Source organism: Neolamprologus multifasciatus, chromosome 18, assembly GCF_963576455.1.
Source record: "Neolamprologus multifasciatus chromosome 18, fNeoMul1.2, whole genome shotgun sequence".
Classification (NCBI taxonomy): Eukaryota; Metazoa; Chordata; class Actinopteri; order Cichliformes; family Cichlidae; genus Neolamprologus; species Neolamprologus multifasciatus.
Window position 1 is genome coordinate 27,311,170 of NC_140456.1, and position 25,387 is coordinate 27,336,556.

At 41.0% G+C, this 25,387-nt stretch overlaps 2 protein-coding genes across 2 annotated transcripts in view; both read right to left on the minus strand.

The window, feature by feature from the left end:
- Positions 1–2,403: 2,403 nt before the first annotated feature.
- On the minus strand, positions 2,404–10,618 carry LOC146498180 (annexin A13-like). The gene is made up of 11 exons (XM_085139277.1): positions 10,459–10,618; positions 9,760–9,835; positions 7,805–7,899; positions 7,552–7,722; positions 7,297–7,330; positions 7,008–7,087; positions 6,522–6,590; positions 4,847–4,948; positions 4,643–4,718; positions 4,450–4,562; positions 2,404–3,604 (listed from the first exon to the last, which is right to left on the minus strand). The coding sequence occupies exons 1-11, from the start codon at positions 10,471–10,473 to the stop codon at positions 3,485–3,487; spliced, it is 951 nt and encodes a 316-aa protein (XP_084995403.1). The 5' UTR covers positions 10,474–10,618; the 3' UTR covers positions 2,404–3,484.
- A 1,687-nt stretch (positions 10,619–12,305) lies between these two features.
- Positions 12,306–25,387, minus strand: part of gpr158b (G protein-coupled receptor 158b) — a 77,169-nt gene continuing 64,087 nt past the window's right edge. The window contains exons 9-13 of the mRNA XM_085139264.1: positions 23,588–23,693; positions 20,589–20,735; positions 19,366–19,609; positions 17,909–18,465; positions 12,306–15,065 (exon numbers count right to left, since the gene is read on the minus strand). Of these exons, the coding sequence (XP_084995390.1) occupies positions 14,106–15,065; positions 17,909–18,465; positions 19,366–19,609; positions 20,589–20,735; positions 23,588–23,693 (2,014 nt within the window). The 3' untranslated portion in view covers positions 12,306–14,105. The remainder of the gene's footprint in view (positions 15,066–17,908; positions 18,466–19,365; positions 19,610–20,588; positions 20,736–23,587; positions 23,694–25,387) is intronic.

The following is a 25,387-nucleotide window of genomic DNA, read 5'->3' on the forward strand; positions in this document are numbered from 1 at the left end:
CAACATGGAACAACAACAATGGAAAACTGGAAAAACATTGCCTGGTCTGATGAGTTTCAATTTCTGCTGAAGTATTTAGATGGCAGGGTCAGAATTTTGCGTACACAACATGATAGCAGGGATCCATCCTGCCTTGTATCTATGATGTCTGTGAGTCAGGCTGGTGGTGGTGGAATAGTGTGGGGGATACCACAGTGACCACAGTGTAACTATAGTCAGGTGTTTACAGCATGATAACACATCAGGGCACAAAACTCAAAAAAATCTCAAACTTGTTGTCAGTGACAGTGTATCAAAATCACCTCGACAGAACTCAATGCAAGTGAGCACCTTTGGAATACGGTGAAATCATCAGTGTGCAGTTGACAGTGTGCAGCAACTGTGTGACGCTATCACGCGAATATGGACAAAACTTTTCAGGAATGTTTCCAGCAACTTGTGGAAATTATGCCACAAAGAAATTCGAGGCACTTCTGCAGGCAAGAAACAGTCCAACCTTTGAACAAAGTGTAACTAATAAACTGTCTTGTGAATGCATATAGGGCTCTTTATATCCTTGCATGCACTAGTCTTATCAAGAGCTTTACATGCTTCAGTCTGAGATGTGGAGACTGAATGCAAAACATGTTTGCTCTGAGTGGAAGTTGCCAGGTGTTTCCTATTACACATCTAAGAACAGAGGATCTTTATCATGAATTTAGACAGCTGAAATTATATTAGCCGGGTAGTTAACCTCCTAATGGATTTCCTATTCACTTCCACCAATGACCCTTAGTCCCAGAGTGCTGCACTTCTTTGGCGCAACATCAAAAAAGTGCATAACGATCCTGGGCATATGCTCTATAAAATCCGATAGACCGCTTGATGTTATTATTTCGCTCTTTGAAGTCATGACCCTCAGGTTATGTGTGCTATAGATTATTCGTTAAATCAAGACTCACAGGGGATCGGTGTTTTCTTCACCAGAAACGAATAAACCTGAAAAATGAAAAGTTCGTGCACAGCTTCTCTCAAAATCCTAGCTGGGAGGCCAAAGAGAAGACGCAGGCAACCGTAGGCTAACATAACAGAAGGAGAGTATGTCTTGGGACAAATTGAAACCACCCGCAGGTCGATGGGTGACTGACTGGATGAGTTACGGTGGGCTGAAGAAGATAAAGGTCAGGGCACTGCAGTAGACACTGGAGCTGCGTCTAGCTTGGCTACGAACATTAGCACTGTGGATAATAGATTACAGATGGATGATCGAGCAAGCAGGAGTGTGGCAGCTAGGTATGGATGTGTCATTGGCCAGTACATGATTTTGCACGGAGACTTTATTATATAACCATAATTTGTTTTGATATTATCAATTTTCCGGGCTTTCAGAATATGAAAGGACAGGAAATAAATGCCATAACACTAACTAACAACACATTTATTTAGGGACTGCACAAATATGAGCAGAGACAGAAGAGTGAGGAATTAAAGAGAGAAAACAAAAAACTATAAAGGTTTAATTTTATGGCTAAACTATCAGAAACTTTTAATGTTTTATTTCACTTATAAATGTGACTTTCAGTCTACATCCCACCCACCATCACACTTCCCCTACCACAACAACCAGCACCAGTAATTTTCCAACAGTCCCTCGTTGAAAAATGTTGCAATAGGATCGCTTTCCCTTAAAAAAAAATACAGTATTTCAAAATGTTTTGCACGTCAAGCTTGTGTCTATACATGCATGCATGGAAAACAAACCTTTGTGCTTTTCTGTGGCGAGTACACAAACCTCAGGCAGACAGATAAATGGCCTGCCAGACGCCGAGCGTAGCACGAGGTGGAAGGTAAAGTGGTCGACATATGGTGCGCAGACTGCAGACGAAGAGGTAGCAAAAATGTGCAGAAAAAGCAGGTGCACTCTAAACTTTACCCTGATACTGAAACAAACTTCACATCAAGAGAGGAAAAAGGAGAGCGATACAGAAAGAAAGAAAGTAAAGTTAGGGGAAGACGAGTGAATAATCGTCCCCTCGCTGTGTCCCTGCATCTGGAAGCACTTCTCACTTGTTTTGAACTTTTTATCCCCACAATCCACTCGCAGTTTCTGTGCTCGGAAGAAGGTCCCACTGTTTAAAAGGTGTATGCTGTAAAATCCAACTTTTGTGTGATTTTTTTACACACCACACACACATAAACTCGTAAATGACCTCCAAATCAGGATAAACGTTAAAGCGCAAATATGGAAAGTGGATCATTAAAGAACTATTTATTAGATTTGTTATAGAAAGCACATTATAATCGGGGGCTAAACATTACCATTAATTTCACTATGATTTCCTCTGATGCCTCTGTTTCCTGAAAGGAGGCGAATTCAAGTGATGCAACACTGCTCTCTGCAGGAAATGAAGAAAATGTCAAACATTTTTGGTGTTACAGTTAAAATTTATTATCACTTCATATTCTGTGTATGCATATCACGTTTAAACTTACATTGCAATAAAGTAATGATTACTTACTCCATGTAATGAACTGTTTGCTAGTTAATTTGCTATATGACAACACAACAACAGTATATTCTGTCACTATTTAATCAGTCAGGTTAAATTATATACCTCAATACAGACACTGTGACAACTATCAAGGGGACTGCACTTCAGGGCTTACAAAACAACGTCTCGTTCAATAATACCTGTCCTTCTGTGCGGTGAGTTTAGTTTACTGAATGAAAACAGAAAGAAGTCCAATGTGTATAAATGTGAGACCAAGGCAACTTGTGACTTGTGACTGAAAAGAAAAACTGTGAAAAGTTAAAAGTCCCATTTAATATTTAGGGACGTGACTACAAAAAACTAGTACTGTATACTTTGAAACATTCAGGCCTTTGGCAATACTGTAACACATGATTAACAGTGCATTCAGATACAAGAGTTCAGATGTCAAGAATCGGCACTTAAGTGGAGGGTGTTGCAGCAGAAAGTAAATTGCATTGCTTTAATATTAAGAAAGGCATCTTTTAGTCAAATAAATAAAGTGACATATCACAGGAAGCTGTATGCTATACATAGCAGCAGCAGCAGCAGCAGCAGCAGCTCCTTAAAGTTTGCAGCTTTCAAATATGCTTGAAATTAAGATGCTACTTGATGATATTATGATATGGATAAAGACATGAGCTTCAGTATGTTCCAGTGCACTTGTTGTATGTAAGTTCTATAATGCTGCTATAATTCAGTCAAATAAATATTCAATGCATCTTAACTATATTGGACTATAATGGTAAGGAAACTCTACGGTTTTAATGATCTTTGCAACAAAGTGTGTGTTTAGAGACTATAATATTGTAATGATTGAGTTGTTTTTGGTCCATGCTGTAAAGAGAACTGACAGAGTGAGAAAGAGAGGAAACGGGATGGATTTAGAGAGTGGATGAGAGACACTGGTAAAGAAGGGAAAGTGTGAGTGTGTTATGTTTCACTGTGGTTAACTAAGGAAGGAGGAAAGTGTTTTAGTGCAGGATCTCAATGAGGAGGCGCTTGAAGTCTCCACCGCACTCAGTATCCAGTGCATCTTTCAGGGTTACGTCGTACTTCTCCAGGTACATGTCCTTCACCGTGTCCAGGTCAATCTGTGGGTTGGCGAAATAAAGAGGATGTCACACACTTTTAGGCTACGTTCACACTGCAGGTCTTAATGCTCAATTCCGATTTTTTGATCAAATCCGATTTTTTTGTCTGCCCGTTCACACTACAAATAAAATGCGACAGCAAACGCGCTCTAGTGTGAACGCTCAAAGCAGCCCGCATGCGCAAAAGAAGACGTCACACACAACGCGCTCTGTTTAGACCCAGACCAAACAATATTGTTTGACTGATGGCCCTTAATATAAAGACTTTGGACTTTACGTTTCCCAATTTTTGCTTTATGTTATTTTGTTATTTACATAATAATGTAGATAACCTAATAATTATCCTTATTGCTGTTTTAGAGGAGCAGTGCTTCAAAGGATAGTTGCAGATTTCTGTCAGAATCTGCAGATTATACAGTACAAATAAAATGTTCACGTTTCTCCAACGTTGTCTTCCCAGCAGTTTCACCGGATGGCCAGGAAGCGTTCGCGAAGTCTTATCGGGCGCTTCTCCGGCGCTGATAATTGGCGTCTGTCTTGTGTCAGTGACGTAAAAGACGGATTTAATGCGACTTGACCATTCATAAGCAGTCGCTTTCTAAAACATCGGATACGTAACGGATTCAGTACCACATACGAAAGTGACCCAGATCGAATTTGAAAATATCGGATTTGTGCCGTTCACACTGTCATACCATGATCGGATATGGGTCGCATAGGGTCAAAAAAATCGGATTTGATGCGCTTTCGCCTGCACGTAGCCTTAGACTCTCAGACCTTATCGAGTGTATACTTACACTTGCACACTAGGCCATACACTCACACACAGAGAGACACACACTTGCCTCAGAGCGGCCTACGATGATACGAATCAGTGTGTCCTCATCGGTGCCCAGTCCCTTCATGGCAGCGTTAAGGCGCCGAGCAAAATACAGCTGTGGGTTCTTAGCGCACCTTACTAAAAATAATACGCAAACACAGAGTTACTGAAAATCAAAGATATTTCATTGACTTCTGAATGCTTGTGGTCTTGCGTACCGAGAGTAATGTAGCAGTCCTTAAGTGTCCCCGTGGCCTCCGAGTCAATGGTGTCCAAAATGTCTGTTCCTGAAAGCTGCAAGACAGCTGGTTAACATGAGACCTGATAACAACAGTAAGGAGTGACTGAAATGACAAACGAAGGAATAAATGAGTTGGAACAGCAAAAAAAGAAAACATGCAATGATTGAATATAGTACATACCGCCTCATAGGCTTTGAACATGGCCTGAAGCTGCAGGTAGTTCCTGTGTGTCAGGATGTAGGTGAAGGTGGACTCGTCTGTGCCAAACCTGCCTTCTCCTGCCTGATGAAAACAAAGAGAAGAAAAAATACAACATTTCTAAGAATATGGATCATCCCTCAGTGTTTTTAAGCAACATAAATTGATCTATTTTCTTCCGCTTATCCAATTCTGGATGCAGGGCATCCCGGCTGTCACAGGGTCAGAGGCGTGGTACACCCCGGACAGGTCGCCAGTCTGTCGCAGGGCTAACACATAGAGACAGACAACCATTCGCACTCACATTCACACTTATGGGTAATTTAGAATCACCAGTTAACCTAACCCCACTAACTGCATGTCTTTGGTTCATGTGAGGAAGCGCTGGATTCAAACACAGGGCTGTCTTGCTGTGAGGAAACAGTGCTAACCACCATGCTAGCATCAACATAAATCCCTGACACTTTCAGTCATCAGTTACGTAAGAAATGATGAGAACGTGTTAATTCGCTCAGATGGGGGACAAGATTAAGGTGACAGTGTGTATATTAGAATGACTATAAAAGCTATTTATATTATTAGACTCTGTAGAGCCATGTTAGTAGCTCTGTGTAACCCGGTATCACGGCAACGCTTGCGTGTAATAAACGCGCCGGTCCATCGTGCGTATGTAAGTTGCCGTACGAGCAGAAGGAGAAATTTTATTTCAAGCCAACAAGAAAACAATCGAGGAAAAATGTTTAAAGAGACATTATTAACACATTTACATGTAAATATATATTAGCCATATAGCTTAATCATTTCTGGTATAGAAGGAGGCTGGAATGTCTTCATACTTTCCTTTTATTACGACTTTTTGGCTATAAATATATTACCTGCTCGTACTCCAACTTAAGCGTGTAGCTTAACTTATGCTTGTCCATTTCACGCTTTGGAGAGGCAAAGCAAGACATGCACTGTATTCCTATTGGGCAGATAATTTTAAATATCAATACTATCTAAACCAACGCTGGTATTGGTATTGGATCAATACTAGCGCGATAGGATTGATATTTGTTTCCATAGCCTATAAAACATGTAATATTACTGTACACTACTAATCTTATTGTATATATTGTATATATTGTATATCGTATATCTTATTCATCTGTTCCTCTGTCTCTCCTGCTGCTTTGAGCATGTACATGACAAAATAATTTCCCTCGGGATAAATAAAGTTGTTCTTATTCTCTTATTCTTATAACCACATAAGCCTCAAATCATAAAGGGAGGGTGAAAAAGGTCAAGTCTTGATAATGTGACTCACCACTGGTTTTATACTGTCCGTGGCTAAATCATGCAGCCTAATGCATTAGCATTAATAAGTTATTTAGTCACCTTTTTGAGGCATTCCTCTAGAATCTTTACTAAAAAAAAGATGCTTCCGTCTGGGGTGGTGGACTGCTCAACCGACAGCTGTAGTCAGCATCTATTCTTTAAAACACTGCATAAACTCTAACTGAATAATATGTGTGATTCTGTGATGTACATGTGATTCCAGGATTACATGCTTATGCATCTAAATCAGGCATCCGCTTACCGACATCAAACTACATCAGTGTGATTAAAAGGGCAACCTGTGTTATAGGCTTTGAAATGAAAAAAATTCAACACGCACTTCAAACAGAGATGCAGCATCTTGTGCAGCTAAATCCTCGTCCACCTCGTAGCCCTCGTCTCTGCTTGCCTGTAGACAAAGAGATTGGAGGATAGGACAAGAAATTAGGAGGGGTTTAAAATGAAAGATGAGGGACAAGAACTTAATGAGATAACAATGATGTGCTCCAGATTAAGTGGATAAATTGAAAGCCACCGAGCTCTTTGGATTGGCATTGCTGTAGAACTTGAGTCACTTCATGTTTGTCATTTTTTCTGGGGGAAAAGGAAAAGAGAGGGGAAGCAGGAGAGGGTGGGGGGCCTGAAAAAGCTGGAGAGGGAAGCATGCCTAACAATCTAGTGAATGTCTCAGTGGGTGAGTCACAGCATAGAGAACAATTCTTCGAGCTATAACCAAGGACAAAAGCTTTCATTTGTCTGCGAAGCTCAGAGATTCAAGAAACAGTGAAAAAGACAATGCATTTCCTGGTTGGAACCTTTTTTGTACCTGCAGCAGTGAAATTAGGAGGTTCCTCACATCTCCACTGGTATCATCCTCGATATCTGCCTCCAGGTCACGCTCGTTCACTGTAAGGGAAGTGTGCAATGTGAACTTCTATGTCAACAACAGATTTTGTAATGTGATCTAAATGTGGATAAAGTCAGACAGCAGAAAACGTGGAAAACACAAGTCACTACACCCAGATGAAATTATAACATTGGTATTCCGTGCGTTAGCCACACTTTCCAGTATGAAAGGAAAGGAACACCCTGAGATGACTCAGAGGAAACGTTACCCTGGGCATATGCCTCCTTGTAGCTCAAGATGTCCTGTTGGGTGAAAAAAGACAGCATTAAGATGATGTTTCTGTTTTTCTCACATCTTACAGCATCTGTTTGATCTCCCTCGTGTCACATCTTCTTATGTATTCTGAAGACAAAACGCAGCACTGTTGCCTTTACTTTGTCACCATTGTGATTTAACTGTCAGCTCTAATAAAAACACACTGCGCCAGAACACCGTTTATCCACAGCACCGTCGATCCACGGACCTGATTCGTCGCCGTGCACAAGATCTCGACGAGCACGGCTTCATCCGTGCCCGCCCCCTTCATGGCCTTCCTCAGCTCCTTGGCGAAGTAAAGGTGAGGAGGGTCCAACATAGCCATGACGGCTTTCTCAAAACTACCTGTTAGTTCCTTCTTCAGGACCTCCTCTAACTCCTGAGGAAATACATAGGTCACATGATTTGCAGTTATTCTGTGTGTGTGTGTGTGTAACATCCAGAAAGAGACAGGTACGTACATCATCATATTTTTCAAAGTAGGCCTGTTTGATCTCCACACGCTGAGCTGCAGAGCGATTGGCCAGAATCTGGATAATGGCCTCTTCATCTGTGCCTGGAGAAAATACAGCAGAACAGACCTGAAGGATTGACTTAGCAATTCAAATGACTTTATTATCACAGCAACGTTAGACTATTACTGGGCTGATAACGTCACACTGACTGAAGTCACCAGGACAGACCTTTTGGTTTCTGTTAAAGGACTTTCAGATGAACATCCTTCTCTTAAACATTGGGATAAAGAGCAGACATAGAAGTGCAGATATACACACACAGCAAAGATGCTGTTCTAAGCACTTGCATCAACTCCTGGGGTGGCTGTAGCTCAGGAGGTCAAGCAGGTCATCTACTGATTAGTGGTTCGATCCCTGGCTCCTCCAGTCTTCATGCCAAGTATCCTTGGACAAGATACTAACCCCAAGTTGCTCTCTGATGCATCCATTGGAGTATGAATGTTAGATAGGAAGCCATAAAACGTTAAAAAATAAAATTATTTTTATCCTGCTGCTAAACTAATTTCCCCTTCTGGGACAATAAAGAAATTGAATTGAATTGAATTAAATTAAATTGAAAAGCTTAGAAGAAAGTGAATGTGGCATGTTGTATAGAGTGCTTTGTGCACTCTGGGAGAGTAGAAAAGTGCTAAATAAGAATCAGACCATTTAACTCTCAACCAGGAAGTCTGGTTTGCTGCGAGACAACAGTGCTAAGCATCGCGTCACTGTGCTGGCTGCTAACACTTAGTACTGAACTCTCCAAGTAGATATTTTATTATCCCTAAATCCGCTTCTGTCACACTTATTATAAATCTGTATTTTCTAGAGAGGGTTTGCTTATTTCAGTTTTAATTAGTCTATCTAGTGTTTTACACATTTGCCTCACACGTAAAGGTTTCCCTGTTTAATCCCAGCAAGAGGCATCTGCTGTTAATATCCAACATGCAGAGCGACCTGCTGCGATGAGCACTTGTGAATAACGGTGCCGCTGAAAACAGCTTTCAGTTTCTTTATTTTCTGTCATATAAATCCTAGTGTTAATGTCATAACAAGTATGGCCAATGTTTCAAATAATGACATGAGAAAATGTGTAAGTAACCCCAGTGAGCCACAAGATCAGCTTTCAGACTGCTTCAAACAATCTTACTTTGGGTCACTGTGATGCCACTGAGAGCAGTTACCTGATGTGGTCATGTGAGGCACACAGCACGGGAAGCCCCACCCACCTGATGCTCAAACCTTCTGCTTTACAAGAGCAAGCCAATCATTAGAGTTGGATTATAAGGAGATGCCCAATACGAATAGTAATCAATAAAAATTGAATTGTGAATCATCTGAAGCTACTCTACTAGAGTCCTAGAAAAAAGAATAAAAAAATAGGGATCTGGAAATGACCAAAAGAGGTTGAGTTAAAAAAAGACAACAGTTTGAAGATGTACTCAACCAATGTACCTGAGATATAGTAACACAACCGACTGAAGCTTATGTCCACGCTGTGTGAGAGTCAGGCTTTGAAACCTACACCCACCTATCTTGTGAAAGTACCACTGCATAAAGATCTTTGCAGACTATGACATTTGCCTCGCTGTACCAACACCAGTTCTCAGAGGAGTACGCCTCATACTGTAGTTACATCAAACTTAGCAAGTGTTGAAATTAACTCTCTGCAACACCTAAAATGTAATATTGATTTTTCCGAGTGTTTCTCTGTGATTAGTCTGAAAACATTTAGGCATAAAAAAACAAATCCCCACTTTTTACAAATGCTTTAATATCAGTTAAATTAGAGGCTCTATTATGACCTTACTAAACTTCAATAATCATGATCAAACACACAAAGAGAGTCTTCACATGACTACAGCATAACCTAATATACTTCCTGACACAGGAGTTAAAACAATAAACTCGTATGTACTTACCTAAACCTTTACAGGCTTTTCGAATAGCTTTTATATCTGCTGTAACATCAAAGTCCTCACATGGGACTATAGTGGGCTGGAGAACACACAATCGCAGAAAATATTGAATATTATAAGTTCAAACAGTTCATTCAAAGCAGCCAAAACAGGTAAAGCAAATCAATCAGTCAATAAGACTGACTCATAATGTTACATTAGAAAAGTGCCGGCATTTAACTACAACTGTAACCTTGTCCACGCAGATGAAAGGGTGAGGTCGTTGAAAGGAGTTAATATGGTGTTACATTCAGGCTCCTGCGGAGAAAAGGGTGCTGCCTGTGTGTGATCGCTGAGTCATGGGGCAGCAGCAGCAGCAGCCTCCTCTCCTCGCCCACCCTTGGTCTAATACAATGCGGCCTTATTGATCTGATCTTACAGAAATGCCTTTTTCCCTGGGCCTGGCTTGGCACACTCCCTTGCTCAAGTTAACTGCGCCAGCTCTGTCTGTCTTTACACACCGCAGGCCACACGAACACAACAAAACTGAAGAAAATAATAAAAGTGGCTGTCTGCGGTACTCAGTGAGGCTGTAGCTCAGCGTCTCTGCTGTCAGAGTTTGGATCTTCAATATTCATCCTAACACCAAACTTTTAGGCACTCTTATAATACATTTAAATAACTCAGCTGAGGTTTTGTCATTAGTTATAGATGACCTCTTACCTGCACGTTGCCCATGTCCTCCACGCGCACGTCTTCTGGCTATGATCGAGCTGAAGCTGGATGTGGAGCGTCCTGATGTTGTGCTGCTGTGGAGCTGATGCGTCGCGTGTCAAAGAGGACTTGCTGTTCCTGCAGGGACTCAGCCCTGTCCGGTGCTGCAGCGATGACGTCACCGCGGCTCATTGAATTAGCAGGATGAAACAGGGTGCTGCTGCTGGAGGTAACCTCCCGGTTAACCTTCAACTTACCGCAACGGTTCTTTTCCTTTAATTCTTATCATGTATTTAATGTAACCTGTAACTCTTTCAGAGTCTAAGATTGCACTACAACACCACTGCATTTAACAGTACATCAAGATATTTTAAAAACTTACTAGCTTATAAAGTGTGATACAATATTAAATACTGTCCCGGTACCAAAGAGCATTAGCATGCTCACACCTCAATGGAAATACAGCTCTTATGATACCAAGTTTGTTCTTCTACTCAGGTAAATTTGTTAAATCTTTGATTTTTATGTTTTGTACTTTGATGCCACCTTGTGCGAGTTAATCCATAGAATATAACCCCAGTCCATTTAATGAGCGGACACTGGATTAAATTAAATTCTGTTTTATTTACATAGCACCAAATCACAACAATCGACTCATGGAGCTTTATTTTGTGAGACCCTACAGTTTTAACATTCCTTAAACTGTTTTTTTAAGAAGAAGAAACGTCCTGCAGAACCAGGCTCAGGGAGGGGCAGCCACCTGCTGCGACCAGCTGAGAGTGATGGAAAGAAGAGAGGACATCGAAACTCTGTAGAAGAGAGTCAGAGATTAATAATAACTAATTATTAAATGTAGAGTGGTGTGTAAACTCATAGTGAGTAAAAAGAGGTGAGAGAAGGAGAAACACTCATGGGAAGCCACCAGTCAAGGAATATTGCAGCATAACTAAGGGAGGATTCAGGGTCCCCTGATCCGGCCCTGACGATAGGCTTTGTCAAAAAGCAAAGTTTTAAGCCTGATCTTAAAAGTAGAGATAGTGTCTGTCTCCTGAATCCAAACTGGAAGCTGGTTCCACAGAAGAGGCGCCTGAAAGCTGAAGGCTCTGCCTCCCATTCTACTTTTAAATACTCTGGGAACAACAAGTAGACCTGCAGTTTAGAAACAAACTGCTCTATTGGTCTAAGAGGTGTTTAAGATAAGATCCGATTATTACAGACCTTTTATTTCAGGAGAAAGATTTAAAATTAGATTCTGGATTTAACAGCGAGCCAATGAAAAAACCTATTATGTGAGAAACATGCTGTCTCTTTCAAGTACCTGTCAGTACTCTCACTCCAGAATTTTGGATCAACTGAAGGCTTTTCAGGGAGCTTTCACAGGGAGCAGGGATTGTCACAGCATAACAGAAAGTCACATAAATCAGAAAGAACAAGCAGAGCTCAGCGGTCTGTGGCCACTGCCTGCTAAGCCATTCTCTCTTTGTGTGTTAAACTTTGTGTCTTATTTGGCAGTTTTATACATGATTGCTACATGCATTCTTATTTTAACTCTCATCAACAACTGATGGGCAAAATAAATATTATATCTCTCCACAGGGTGGCAGTGTTGAATGGGATTAGGATAGGATTTACAGGAGGCTAAATTTAGAACTAAAAAGTGGCAAACACAAGGAGGTGTTTTGAAAAGAAAGGAATGCTGATTTTTTTTTAATTTAAATTGAAAAACACTACTTTTAATGAGTAAAGATGAGCAATTATGTGTGATTTTGTTTGGTTTTTGTTTACATTTTGAATAGTAAAAAATCTTCAAACATTCAAATCAGAGTAAAAAAAACAGTAGTCAGGGAGAGCCTGGATTTCATAGAAACATTTAATTCAGAGCTGATAACAGAATATTTACTGTATGTACATGCAACACAATATGAAATGTACAATATAAATAATCCCAGGTGGATGCTACGACAGCTTGCAACTTCATGGAGCAACACTAGACAGTATAACGAGCATAAAATACACGTAGGTAACGTTCTGTTTCAAGCTGCCTCAAAACATCTGATAGAAATGTGAAAGTCGGAGTGGTGGGTCATGTTTATTCATCAAGCTTCTTTTTTTAAAAATATTTTTATTTTATAGAGCCAGACCTCACACAGGCAATTCTTCCCTACGATGCTAGATAAATACAGATTTGAAACAAATCCCACATGCTTTCATAAGAAATGCAAAGGTGAATTCTGGTGCATCACATTCCCTAAATTTTCACAGTCATGCACACACAACCCTCATGAAGCTGAACTGACTATTTTGTGTGACCGTACTGCTTCTAGGTGCCAGTGGTGGGTGGCTGATTACAGGACAGAAAGGCTGGCTGTTGTTGTTGTTGTTATTGTCATCTCTGGACACGATGCTGTGATGGTAAATGACTCATATTCTGTCAGTGAGAAAGTGGCAAAGAAAAAAAACGTTCTGGTCATGCGTCGTTGTAGCTTTAGAAATAGAAAATGTGCAAAGAATTAAGGGAAGGTGCATTCAAGCAGATGGTAAATGGGCAACTAAGTGATGGGGTGGTGAGTGGAATGCATTACTCACATCATCCACTCTGGTCTTGGTCCTGGTTCTCGTCACAGTTTCAGTGGATGTGTAGATACTACAGCCTCTGATCCAAGAGTCTTTTTTTTATTGGTTTAAAAAAAGGGGGGAGGGGCATCCTGGGCAAGAATACAACAGTAAACAAATATCAGCAGACAGGAGAGCCTGATGGATATTTTAGTACTCCTCAACTGTAACTGCGACCATTTGAAACACAGTGCACGTCACTTCGAAAGCATCATGTAAGGAGACGGATACCATAGGCACGACATCGAAGGTTCCACTGTCTTATTTGAGAACACGCTGACCCATAAACATTTAGCTACTGGATGCTCGACAGTATGCCACATGCGACGGCTTTTTTAGAAAAAAAACATATACTGTATATGGAAAGCTTTTACTAAAACACACAGCTTGTCTCATTTGGCTGTGGTACAATCCTCTGTTATTCCCACGTTTCTCTAATCTAACAGATCATCTTGGCGACATGAATTATGCATTTGGCCTAAAGATAAGGCATCGCAGCTGTGTCTGGGGCTTTGGTCTTGCTTCTCAGATCTCATCTTCTGTTTATTTTTTCCTTAGGTCTTTTCTCCCTGCTGCTGATCTGATATAAGTAAGTCTCCACTGGCTCGGTGCGTAACGTAGAACATCGTCGGCATAACACGTGAGACCGACAGCGAGCCCAGGTTAAGAGTCGACGGTGCTTTGTGGTGAACGATTGTCTGCTCGTAAATACGGGTATTCTTTTTTTTTTTTTCCAAATGGACTCAGTGTGAAAAAACATACAGAATATGTAACTTTGACAAATGTGCAAGCAAAAGTGTAAAAAAACAAACCAACAAAATCATTTAAAGTGTTTTTAAGGTTGCATTACTGCATATAAGAACAAGATGGTTGCTGTGTAGCAATTAATTATGTCTGAATTGCATCAATAGGCAGCAGAGTAGATGTTCCTTTCCTCACAACATACTTCTCATTAAGGTGACCCACAGGAAACCCTTCTCATGAAATGCAATATCTGTCATCTGGATATGAAAAAAGTACGTTCATTCGTCCCCCGGCAGTCATCACGCCCTCTCCTCAGAGTCATGAAAGTCCCAGGGGCAAACGTCAACCGTTTTCGCCCCGGGTTTATAACTAGTGCTCAAAGAGCCGTCTTTCTTCTTCTCTGGTGATTTTCTAGTCTGAGCCAAGCTGCCGTGCATGAGCTCGGTCTCCCGGGAGAAAACCTCCGCCCTCCTGACCTCCATCACCTCTGGGTCTCTTGTTGAGCTCCTCCGCCGCTCAGAAACCGGCCCGCCGCATTCCGAAGACTGGCTGACCCTTCTCCTCTCCGACGGAGGCTTGCTGGAGGAGCTCCGCCTTTCTCTACTCTTCTCCCTCCCTTTCTCCTTCTCAGCTTTGTGGTTGGATGAGCTGGAGCCTTTCCGTTTCTTCTTGTGTGAAGTGGGGCTGTTGCAGGACTTCTCCTGCTTAGGTGACGGTGGGCTGGTGTAGTCCCATGGGCAGATTTCGACCATCAGAGACGGGGGCTGTAAAAGGCTGCCTGTGGACTTGGAGTGGTCTGAGTGAAGCCCTTTGGGTTTCCCATCAGTAGGCGTGACACTCTTCTTACGCCTGATTCTGTCTGGAGAAATGGAATCCGAATCTCCTTTCAGCATGGGTTGCTCATCGAATTCCCAGGGACACACATCCGGCTTGAGAGGAAGAGGTGACCTGGGTGCCCGAGATTTCCGTGTTTCCCTCCCTTCCTCCTTTTCTCCTCCTTTATCTTTGTTGCGGCGTCTGTTGGAAGGAGACTGGCCCGTCTTCGGCCTCTGCTGGGACCGACCACCTTTGGTGACTCCAGAGCTGCTGCTGCTGCCTCTCCGGCCCGAGGTGGTTTCTCCAGGAGCGATGGAAACGTGCTTCTGGGTTTTTGCTTCTGAGGGAGTCTGTGGTTCTTCCAGTTCCCAGGAACAAACCTCGGACACATCGTAAAGGTTCCTCCCCGTCTCAGAGCAAATTGATGGCTGGCTCCCGCTCACCTGTTGGATAAAGGAATAAAAATCAAAATGAATGCCAAATCAGTTAATACTACAAGGTGCTCGAGCAAACACTTTCTTAATGTAAGAATTTTGGGGTTAACTGGTTGATTGTCCCTACCAATGATCAGAGAAATCGCTTTATGTCTGTCTGGCTGTTCTGTACCATCATCATCTCATCTACTTTAAACCCTGTGGGTGTATTGCCTGGCCCTCCAGTGAGTGCAGGGTTGAGTTCAAGACTGTTTTGTTGAGTGGTTCTCATATTTTGGTCAAAAGCTGCTCTCTGTTACCAGTGTTTTCTCTTGAGTGACTTCTGCCTGCTCCACTCTGTGTGGGTGGAGGTGCACACATACACATACATGCATGTTTGGATATTTGTCAGGACATTCATTGAGATTAATGCATTTTCAAACCTCCCACTGCAAACCTAATTTGAACTTCAACCATAAAACCCAAGTTTTAAACAAAGACAGGTGGACATTTATATTTGGTTCCTATATCACATGACTGCAGTCCCTTATTTTTGTTGTTTGGGCATAAGTAAAAATGTAGACTGTATAAAAAGATGAATTTGTCAACATTACATCACACATTGATTTTTTCAGTCCTGCTGTGAAGCCTTTCAGTGTTTTCAGTGTTGCCCACTGGTGTTTTGCATTGGATCAGACAGGTTAGAGGTGTGTCTGCACCCACATATGCTTGTTACTTGTCAAACAAAGGCTGAATTAATACATTTGAAAGAGAACATCAAGCAGTAACTGTACCTTGACACTGAATTTAAAAATGTAATTGGGAGAGTGTTTACTAAAGTCACAGTGAAAGAGAGATGAAGGCCATTTTCCCTTAGACTTCCTGTCTGCTTGTTAACTCAGAAATCATTAGCTATTTCCAGGTCCAAAGAGCCTTCTGTTCCCAAATTTAAACAAACACTGAGACACAACTGAGAGATAAAAACTGTCCAAATTCTTTTGTTTGTGTATGTCTAGGCATCCATGAAAAAGAGGATTTAGAAGATTTAGCAGCATTAGAAGTTAGCAGAAAGCTAGCTAGCTAGTTTCCATTATAAAGCTGATATATTAGCTATTTCTGAAAAACTAAAATGTTCAAATTTGCTAAAACTTTGGAAGCAAACCATGACAGAAAAAATAAATATCTGCAACATTTGAGCGTTGCCATAAAGATATGCTACCTGTTGGCCTGCTACAGAGCTATTGTTAGGCTAAAACAGGTGTAGGGAACATTAGTCCTCGAGAGCCGGTGTCCTGCAGGTTTTAGATCTCACCCTGGGTCGCCACACCTGAATCAAATGATTAGTTCATTACCAGGTCTCTGGAGAACTTCAAGACATGTTGAGGAGCCAATTTAGCCATTTAAATCAGCTTAACAAGCTTTTACAACAAGATGTCTTCTTGCAAACAGATGAGTTTTTGCCTCTTGGCCATTAGAAAGAATGCAGTTTTTGGCATTTTTGGACTGGCTTCACTTTTCAGACCCAGCAGCTATACCCACCCTTTATATCCACTCTATGGCAGCAACCTGCAACGTGCCTGTTCTGCACAGCCAGGTTCTGAGCAGGTACAATCAATGACTGTTACCTCATCCTCAGGGATACAATCTTCCAGAATGGAAACTGCACTGCTCTATTAAATGCAACAAAACGATAATAATAACGATAAATGCTCAAATGTCCAAGGTGTTTCATTTGCTTGTCCAGCCAAAAGCAATATAGGAAAATGTAATGCAAGTTCTAATCACTTTATGGGGAGCATGGAAGCCGTTTCATAATGCTCATGTGCTCCTCACATGTCGTATTTGTAATATTATACACCACTCCAGCTTCCCTCTTGGGGGGCAGGGTGGGCGGGGGGGCTTCCTGTGTTCAGCGTGGACCACCAGACATCCTAATTTGTTAAATGGTTTGTGGTAAGTGCTGGCTTCCTGTAACTTGGTGCTGATATAATCAATATTTTATAGGATTGAGTTCCTAACACTTACATAACAGACTCTGCAGATATACGTACCACCTGAGTCTGTAGTGTTTCTCAACCCGGTAGAAGTTCTTTAGGAGAAGTCTTTTGGTTTTGTGATGTGGGGCGACAGCCCTGTGGTGCCTGTACAACAGGGACAGACACTTCCCTTCACGCACTTCTTACTGGCGTCCCTGACGTTTGAATTCGACACAATTTAAAAGATGTAAAAAGAAAAATACACTTTTGACACACACTACAAGAATGTCCTGAATTTTTTGACAGCTCTCTGCCCTGCATGTGGAAGTGTGCAAAACAACCAGCAGTCTCTGACCTACTTCTTTCCCTACCTTGCCATTCATCTAAGTGTGCCATCTGTGCCGTCTGATTGACCCAAGAGGGTGCATGGTGGTTTTTTAAGGGGGGGACTGTACAAAAGGAAACCCCATGTTTCAATTTACCAAAGTCCTGGTCTCCAGGCACAGTCCGATTCCAGTAATCTGCTCTTTGCATCTCGTGCCCCGAGTAGCCTGCTTGATAAATGTCCCACCTCATTAACAATCATGAGGAAAACCACTGAGATATACTGTAGCTTTAGTCTTAGCAAAAGGTCCCCTAGGCAGACATGGTATTTTCATTTATGTATGCAACTGATAATAATGTTATTCTTATTGTTATTATTAAAAAACATAAAATCTTTATATTCAAGGACGCATAGAAATGTTAGGTACTTTTCTTGATAAATGACTTAAACAATTAATCCGTTAATAAAATTAAACCTGAATAAGTTTCTGTCAGTGGGCTAATTTAAGCACAAGAGCTACACATTAAAGCTGAATCAATTTCTATTAAGAATGTAATTATGTAGAAAAGCACCTGTTGCTTCATTATGCCCATCTTCAAAGGTGTCTTGGAGTACTCCACCGATTGGCTGACTGGCATCTTGGGGTAATGCTCAGGTGTCTCGTCCACCTCTGACAGCGTCCTCCCTTCCAGTCCCTTCACGCACTTCTTACTGGCATCCTCGACGCTCTGAGTCTTGTTAGTGAGTCCCGGCACCTTCTCCTTGGCACTCGCAATCACGCTCAAGGATTTCTGCATAATGGAAGTGCGCAGGTGCACAGGCTTCTTCTCATGTGTCAGGTTGTGAGCGCTGGCTGATTTCCAGAAGAGCGGCACGGATTCGGTGGACACGGCTGGTTCCAGCCTCGGTGGAGTCGAAGCTGGTTCCAGCTGCTTCTTGGCATGTTTACGGCCAATGAGAGAGCCCAGAAGAGATCCTTCCCCGACAGTCCCAACAGGAGTCGTTTTGTCTCCCGCAGCTGATCCGCTCTGGCTTGCGCCTTCTTCATCCTGGTCGCAGACGTGGTCATAGCTGAGTGACTTTTTCAAGCCCATGACTTTGTTCTTCAGGGAGTCGTCTCGAGGTTTTCCTGATGGGGGACATATCAATAGACCAGTGTTTTGTAATGTAACTGTAAACTCTGGTCACAGCAGAAGATGAGGTTTGATATTTTTTAATTAAGCCTTCAAAGAGATTAAAGATTATAAAAATAGACCATTTATATTTAAATAAAATATAAGCAAATCTGATCTTTTGCCAGTTTAAAAATTCATATTTAATTTACATTGAGGACGTGAATATGACTTTTTAACCTCCTAGGACCCTGCGTCCACATATGTGGACATCACATTTTGGGTTATTTAGACCAAAATACTCAATTTTCAAAAATCAATCAATCAAAATTTATTTATATAGCACATTTTAAAGACCGAAGTACACCAAAGTGCTTTCCAGTAAAATCATGATACAGATAAAAAAAAATCACAATATAAAATATAAATTACAGATATAATTTTGCTCTACAAGGGCCTGATATCCACCTACGAGGACATTATACTGCTAATGTTCTATCAAAATTTTAAACGAATATCCTCATATGTGGCTCTTATTTTTCTTAAAAACAAAAATAAGGTAAAAAAAATAAAATCTGGTAATTCTTTGTTTTTACATTCATTGGGCCCCAATATGTCCAAATATCAAAGAGAAATTAAAAATGCATGCCGTGGAAGAGTTCGGGTCTTAGGAGGTTAATCCAGTGTTATTAAACCTTTCTGAAACACTCTTTTATATCAACTATAAAGTGCCATTTAAGCCCCATTTATAGAGCTTCTTAAGCAGGAACCAAGCAGACATTGTAATATTATATATAATACATGTTTTTTAAGTTTAGGAAAGCATAGTTGGAAAAAAAGCATGCAGGCTCTCACAATATTTTCCTTTGAAATGACTGATTGGCTCTCTTCATTTCCATGCTACAGCCGGGGCTTACCGTGGTGGCTCGGCTCAAATGGATTTCTCCTCAAGGTGCTGCGGTTGCTGCCGTGTTCGCTACCATCATCACGACTGCACTGCCGGTGTAGGTGCATAGTCTCTGGGATCTCTGTTATCCGTTTCATCAGCGAGCGACCCAGACCCTTCTTGGAGTTGCGCTTCTTTTGAAGGTGAGGGTTGTTGGCAAGCATCTTCTTACATTTGTAGACTTCCAGCTGGGCGTAGAGCTTCTTCAACTCGTCCTAAAATAAAATAAAAAAGTCTTAAATCATAATTTATTACAACACTCACTTACTTCTGAGTTTAGCTAATAGTTGTGTGGTGAACTTGTGGGCCTGAGCAGGTGTACAATGACAGAAAACTCCTTCTTTTTAAACAAAAATATTGAAACGCTACTGAAAGAGAAACCACGGCCACCTGTTAATGGCTTCCAACCATATGTTGCCTGTTTCACTCTTCACTGGCAATATCTTAAGGGAATCGCTTAAGGGAAAGTGTACATATTTGGAAGAAACTGTGCTTATGAAAGATGGACAAAGTTTTCAGACCTAAACAAAATGAAGCCATTGTTGAAGTTCTTTAAACCCACATTATTTCAAATGGAGAGACAACTGTGGTCCGACTGCTTTGATGTTGAGAAAAATGTTGTTAAGTTAATCAGTTGAACATCACTAAACATTTTATTGATACACTTACAGTCTCAGCAGCTCATTTTAAGTCTTCTTCAATACATCATAGTGCTCATTTTTTAAGTTATGGACCCATTTAATGTCACTCTGATCCAATTACAGTATGTATTTAAGCGGCCCCTACCCTTTAACTGACAGCTCATTCCAGTATGTGTATACAGTTTCCTCAAATTTGTGTTTAGTCGTACTAAAAGGGGTACAAGCAGGCTGTTTAGGTTTTCTGCTAAGTACCCTTTAATCTGTTTTCTTCCAAGTGTCTCAGTTATTGTTGCAGAGAATGATGGTTGCAGTTGTTAACCAGTTTAATCAGGCTGAGCTTACGTTAGCTCAACTTGACCTTTTTGTCCAAATGTGGTTTCACCCAGTTTCACAGTCACGCATGTCGTGCCACACAAATGCCCTGCACCAGGCTTAGGATTGGACATTTACAAATCAAAAGTTAATGTGAGAGTGGTCTAACACATGTGCTGTGATTGCTGACTAAACCGTGGTACACCAGACATGAAGAGTAAGACAGAAGGTGCCGCTTTACCCGTATATCCTCTGGGTCCAAACTGTGCTCGCTCCAGGCCGAGGTGATGCTGTTGTTGAGGTAGGAGCCAGATCTCCCTATGTCTAGCTCCTCCTCGTAAGCTTCGGTGGCTATATCGTCTCTCGCCTGCGTCCCTTTGTACAGGAACTGAAACAGATCAAGAACAAGGTTATAAAACGAAATCAGTGAAACTACAGGAAGACTGACAAAAAGTTATCATGTGACATGCTGGCTATAGAGGCTGTCCACAATATAATGCTCACTAAAGACATTTAGTGAGCATTATATTGCACTAATTTAGTAGATCTTTTACTCTAATTTTAACTTTAATTTTGTTACTGAAGTCAGTTATTTTATAATTGAAATTTCTATCTGTCGACAGCAAAACTATCAAAAGTTTAGATTAAAAACCCCAATAAAGAAAACAAAATTAAAAAAAATGATAAATAGCTCCAAAAGTACTGCAGTATATTTTATCTTGCTATTGATTATTATTTTAATCTAATGCAACTGTGCAAATTGTGCCTAACCAGTTCAAATGTATACAGTTCAGTGTATGCAGGCTGTAATCTCCTCCTCATATGTGATTCTTTCCTGCAGAAAGCATGTTAGGGCTGCAATATTCCAATGATTCAGTAAATAAATGATAGATTGCACCTTGATTTTAATGCTCAAATTGTTTAACTTTGTTTGAATAACAAATTTAGGGATGGCAAAAGGCCAAATATTTAGCCCAGTTTGAAGAACAGATGCAGTTTGAGATTAACATCCTCCCATTGTGCTTAATTATCCCAGTGTACTCGACTCACTTGCACTTCTGAGGTGCCTAATTAAGAAAGAACAGAGAGTGTTGATGGTGTATTTCATTTCTCACACTGCAGGAGAATTAAATGTTTTCCATCAGACTTGAGCGATCGCACATAAAGACACCCGCGAGAGCGCTGAGCCAAATTACAATAACCGCTAACGCAGTTTGATTGAGTTTAAGGAAATGGTAGCAAACGTGCCTGTGTACATCTGTGTGTTTGCCCATTGCTAATAACAAAGGAACTTAAGATGATTAATGAAGTGTTTTGTGTACAAGCTACAATGCAGCAGTAGCCACAGTGGAAATCACTCTGTAACGCTGGAATGCTTTCCCAGTAAATAAGTCGCACTTACACCCAAGCTAAGAAACGACACATTCTGCACACGGCTAATGTTTCAGCTGTACACTGCACAAGTTCATTTGGGAGCATCAAAATCTATTCTGCGTTCACTGAATATATTAGAGTCTTTACGCTTACCCATTTAAGTGCACTAGCTCTCAGCATAATGAGAAAAATGTACAGACCACTGAAGAGATTTTTGTTTTCCCAATTGAAGCTACTCTTGTGTGTCCCACAATACATGCGGTATACAAAACAAAACTTGGACTTTACTGGATGAATGGTCTGGCTTTGTCCAAAAAATGTGCTGAAATGAGGATCGTTAAAAGTCTATTTATCTCCTGTATTTCTTGATCTCTTTGGTTTGCAGAACAACAAACAAGGAAGATAAATCTTGCTCGTGGATCCTCCAAAATGCCCTTTACACATTTACTGTTACAGCTGAGGAGCTCAGACCTAAAATCAGTCAAGCAGTCTGTAATTTTTAGTATTACCAGTGCTAGCATCATGTCATGTATGTGAACACTGCGTTAATTGGAAAATTTCATGTGCATGACAGTGAGCATGGACGGGAGAAGGAAAAGACATTTCTAAATAGATAAGGAAGGAATTTACTGCCTGATCTACTTCATGACTGAGGTAAAGGTTACAGAACTATCTAAACACAGCACGATATTGTTGTGACCCCAACTGCTAATATTATTAAGAAGTTTCAGTGTTGCTGGTGGAGGAAAAAAAGAGAGGAAGCATAAAGCAGCTGACCTCTGGGGTAGAGCCCCGCCAGAGCAGGCATGATAGAAGCTTGCTAAAAAAATATGATGGGAAGTAAAAGTGCTTCACATCACACAAAATCTAGTGTGGAAACGCCACAAAGAAACTAGGGGTCATCTGTTGCCATGTCGACAGGCTTACGGCTCGGCTCACAACCACCACAACCTGCCACTAAGGATGTTGTTACACTGTAATTAAATGGAATTTTACGTGTCTTTTATTTGAAATTACAATGTAATAATGTTCACCTACACATATGTAAAGGTAGACTTGCTAGAATAAGAAGGGTCCACCTAATTAGAGGGGAACTACTCCCTTAGTCAAGCTCCATATTACAAAAGTGTTAGTCCATCTTCAGACTCACCCTGTATTTCTATTTCAGGTACACCTTCATTAAGTTTCTTAACTGCATATTGCACATTTTGGACATCTGCAAACGGACATCTACCCGACTGCCTTAAATCACCTCTGTGGTAGGTTCTCCTGCAGTAGGGGTCTCAAAGACCATGTTTCACCATGACCAGGGTTTGTGGTTTATCAAGGGAAGCAATATGAGCTGTGCTGTCAAATTAAGCTTGGAGATAAAACAACATCAGCCCCACTTTAAAACATCGAGGAGGCTCATCTGTGTTATGGGGCTGTCTTGAACTGTGCTGGGCCCAGTGAAATGACAAGATTATGAAAGCTCCTGAGGCCAAACATACTGTCCAGCGTCAGGCAGCTCTTTCTCTTTCTCTCTCACGCTGTCATAGAATCATTTGGATAATAGATTTAACTGAAAAGAGTAGTGGAAAATGTACCTCGAATTAATCCTGTAATCAGCACATAAGTTAAAAAAGTGCTAATTTTAACTTATGTGCTGACTACTCCTTCTGTCAGTAAAAATCCCACTGCATATTTAATATGTGAAATACACTTTTTATATGTTTTTAATGAGGAGCTTGGTGCTAAAGCCCTAGATTATTATTAATATTTTTTTTAATTTGTATTTATTTGCTGAATGTTTTGTTGATCATTAACACAAAGCCCATGAAACTCATAACTGGCGAGATCTGTAAGTAACAACAATGAAGTATTCACCTTAGGTATCAGCAGCAGGGCCAGAGTCACGGACACAGTCAGGTGAGTGTGAGCAAAGAACAACATGAGCATCCAGTCTGGGTGCAGTCCCGGCACCAGAGAGAACCTGCAGAATAGAAAAAACATCAACGGGAGAAATTCTGCAGACTCACCAGCAGCCAGAGTGCTCGGCGCATCTGTAAAATATGCTCAGACACACGTAAAAAAGCAGCATTTAGTCACTCTCTGGACAGCGAGAACAGAATTAAATGTACCACAACCCGAGGCATTCCCCGCACTGTAAACACAGGGATAAAGCGTCTGTTTGCTGGGAAGAAGCTGGCTCTTTTTAAAAGGCAACTTGTGCTAGATATGAAAGATCTCTGCAGCCAATACTGCTTTTGAAGGCTTTGGATGCTTCATGCTGTAGATCCACAGGCGACAGGCAATTATAGCCAGCGGGAAAAATTGTCAACTTTGTCTTGGTTGTTAATTAACATTAATGAGTTAACATAAACCAGTGTAACATAACGGCGACGCTTGTGTGCGTGCGTGTTTTTAATCATTCATTACTGTTTCCAAGTTTTCCCACGCTGCTTTGAAAAGTTTCTCTAAAAGTTCACAGCACATTGTTTTCTGTCGCCGTCAACAGAATACCAAATCATTTCATTTTGCATGAAAGTGCCAAGTCCCATTTTTGTCACCAGTGACAGCACACAGAAACTATGTCAAAGCACACAGAAGCAATTCTGGTAGCTTGTGGTTCCTTTTAAAAGCTTCATGTCATCATTCCCATTTAATAAGGCTGTTTTAAATCATAGTCGGTATTTTATTCACAAGAACCAGCATGGCTGATTGCTCCCATTATTGTTGGAGAACGTGAATAGTGCACAAAAGCCTAAAAAGAGGATCTAAGTAGCAGCATTTTGGCACCAATTTTCCGCAAGCAATCAAAGCTAGACACCATGACAGATAAATCAATGAAATTATTTAAGCGGTATCAAGCTGAGTCAAGTGCATTGTGAGTAAAAACAAATGTAAAAGGCATTAAATACTTGAACGTGTGTGTTTGACATTGTTTAGAAATCCACCAAGGTGGTTCACAATTCATTGGCTCATTATCTTTTGTCATAATAATCCCAATCATGATTCACATTAGAATTAGTCCAAAAGAATAGCATGTGACTGTTTTCTGTGTCCCAACTCACACACACACACGCACACACACACACACACACACTATATCGAACAACTCCAGCCTTATCTCTGGACTGCAGCAGCATATAGACTCAAAAAAAGGAAAAGAAAAAGGGGGAAAAAACACTCACAAAAGCTCACAATGTTTTATTCTCCAGCAAATGAGAACAGCTTGATTCATAAGTTTCCCAGAGTTGATGAAGGTGTACCCAGTGGACTTTTCAGTTTCTCAACAGATTAAAAGGATGTGATCTTTTCCTCCTTGTACCACGGTGCACAATAGACTGCCGCCCAAATGAAAGAATATTCAATCAGAAACAGTTTTATCGGAGAATGTGTGACAAATGGAATGTTTTGCCCGAGGCTCCTGTGGGCTCTCTGTAAAAGCAGTTTTATTTCCGCTGCAGCAGGACTGACAAAAATGTTCTTCGCTTTGGAGCCTTGTGAGGTCAAAGCTCCAGCAGCGCCTACAGTGTACACAACAGCTTTATTCCTTGACCAACTTGGCCTTCACCGGGTGTCAATGTGATGACCGTGATGGAGGCCACAAGCCAAAACTGGTTGTTAAAGCAACAAAGCGTTAGCTAAAAACTGACTAAATGCTCCAGAAGTAACACAGGAACA

Excerpts from the sequence above, each read along its gene's own strand:
- LOC146498180 (XM_085139277.1), bottom strand. Across the intron at positions 7,900-9,759 it reads AAAAGCCTGTAAAGGTTTAG|GCACAGATGAAGAGGCCATT; the intron begins GTAAGTACATAC and ends TATTTTCTCCAG. Across the intron at positions 7,331-7,551 it reads TGTGCACGGCGACGAATCAG|GACATCTTGAGCTACAAGGA; the intron begins GTCCGTGGATCG and ends TTCACCCAACAG.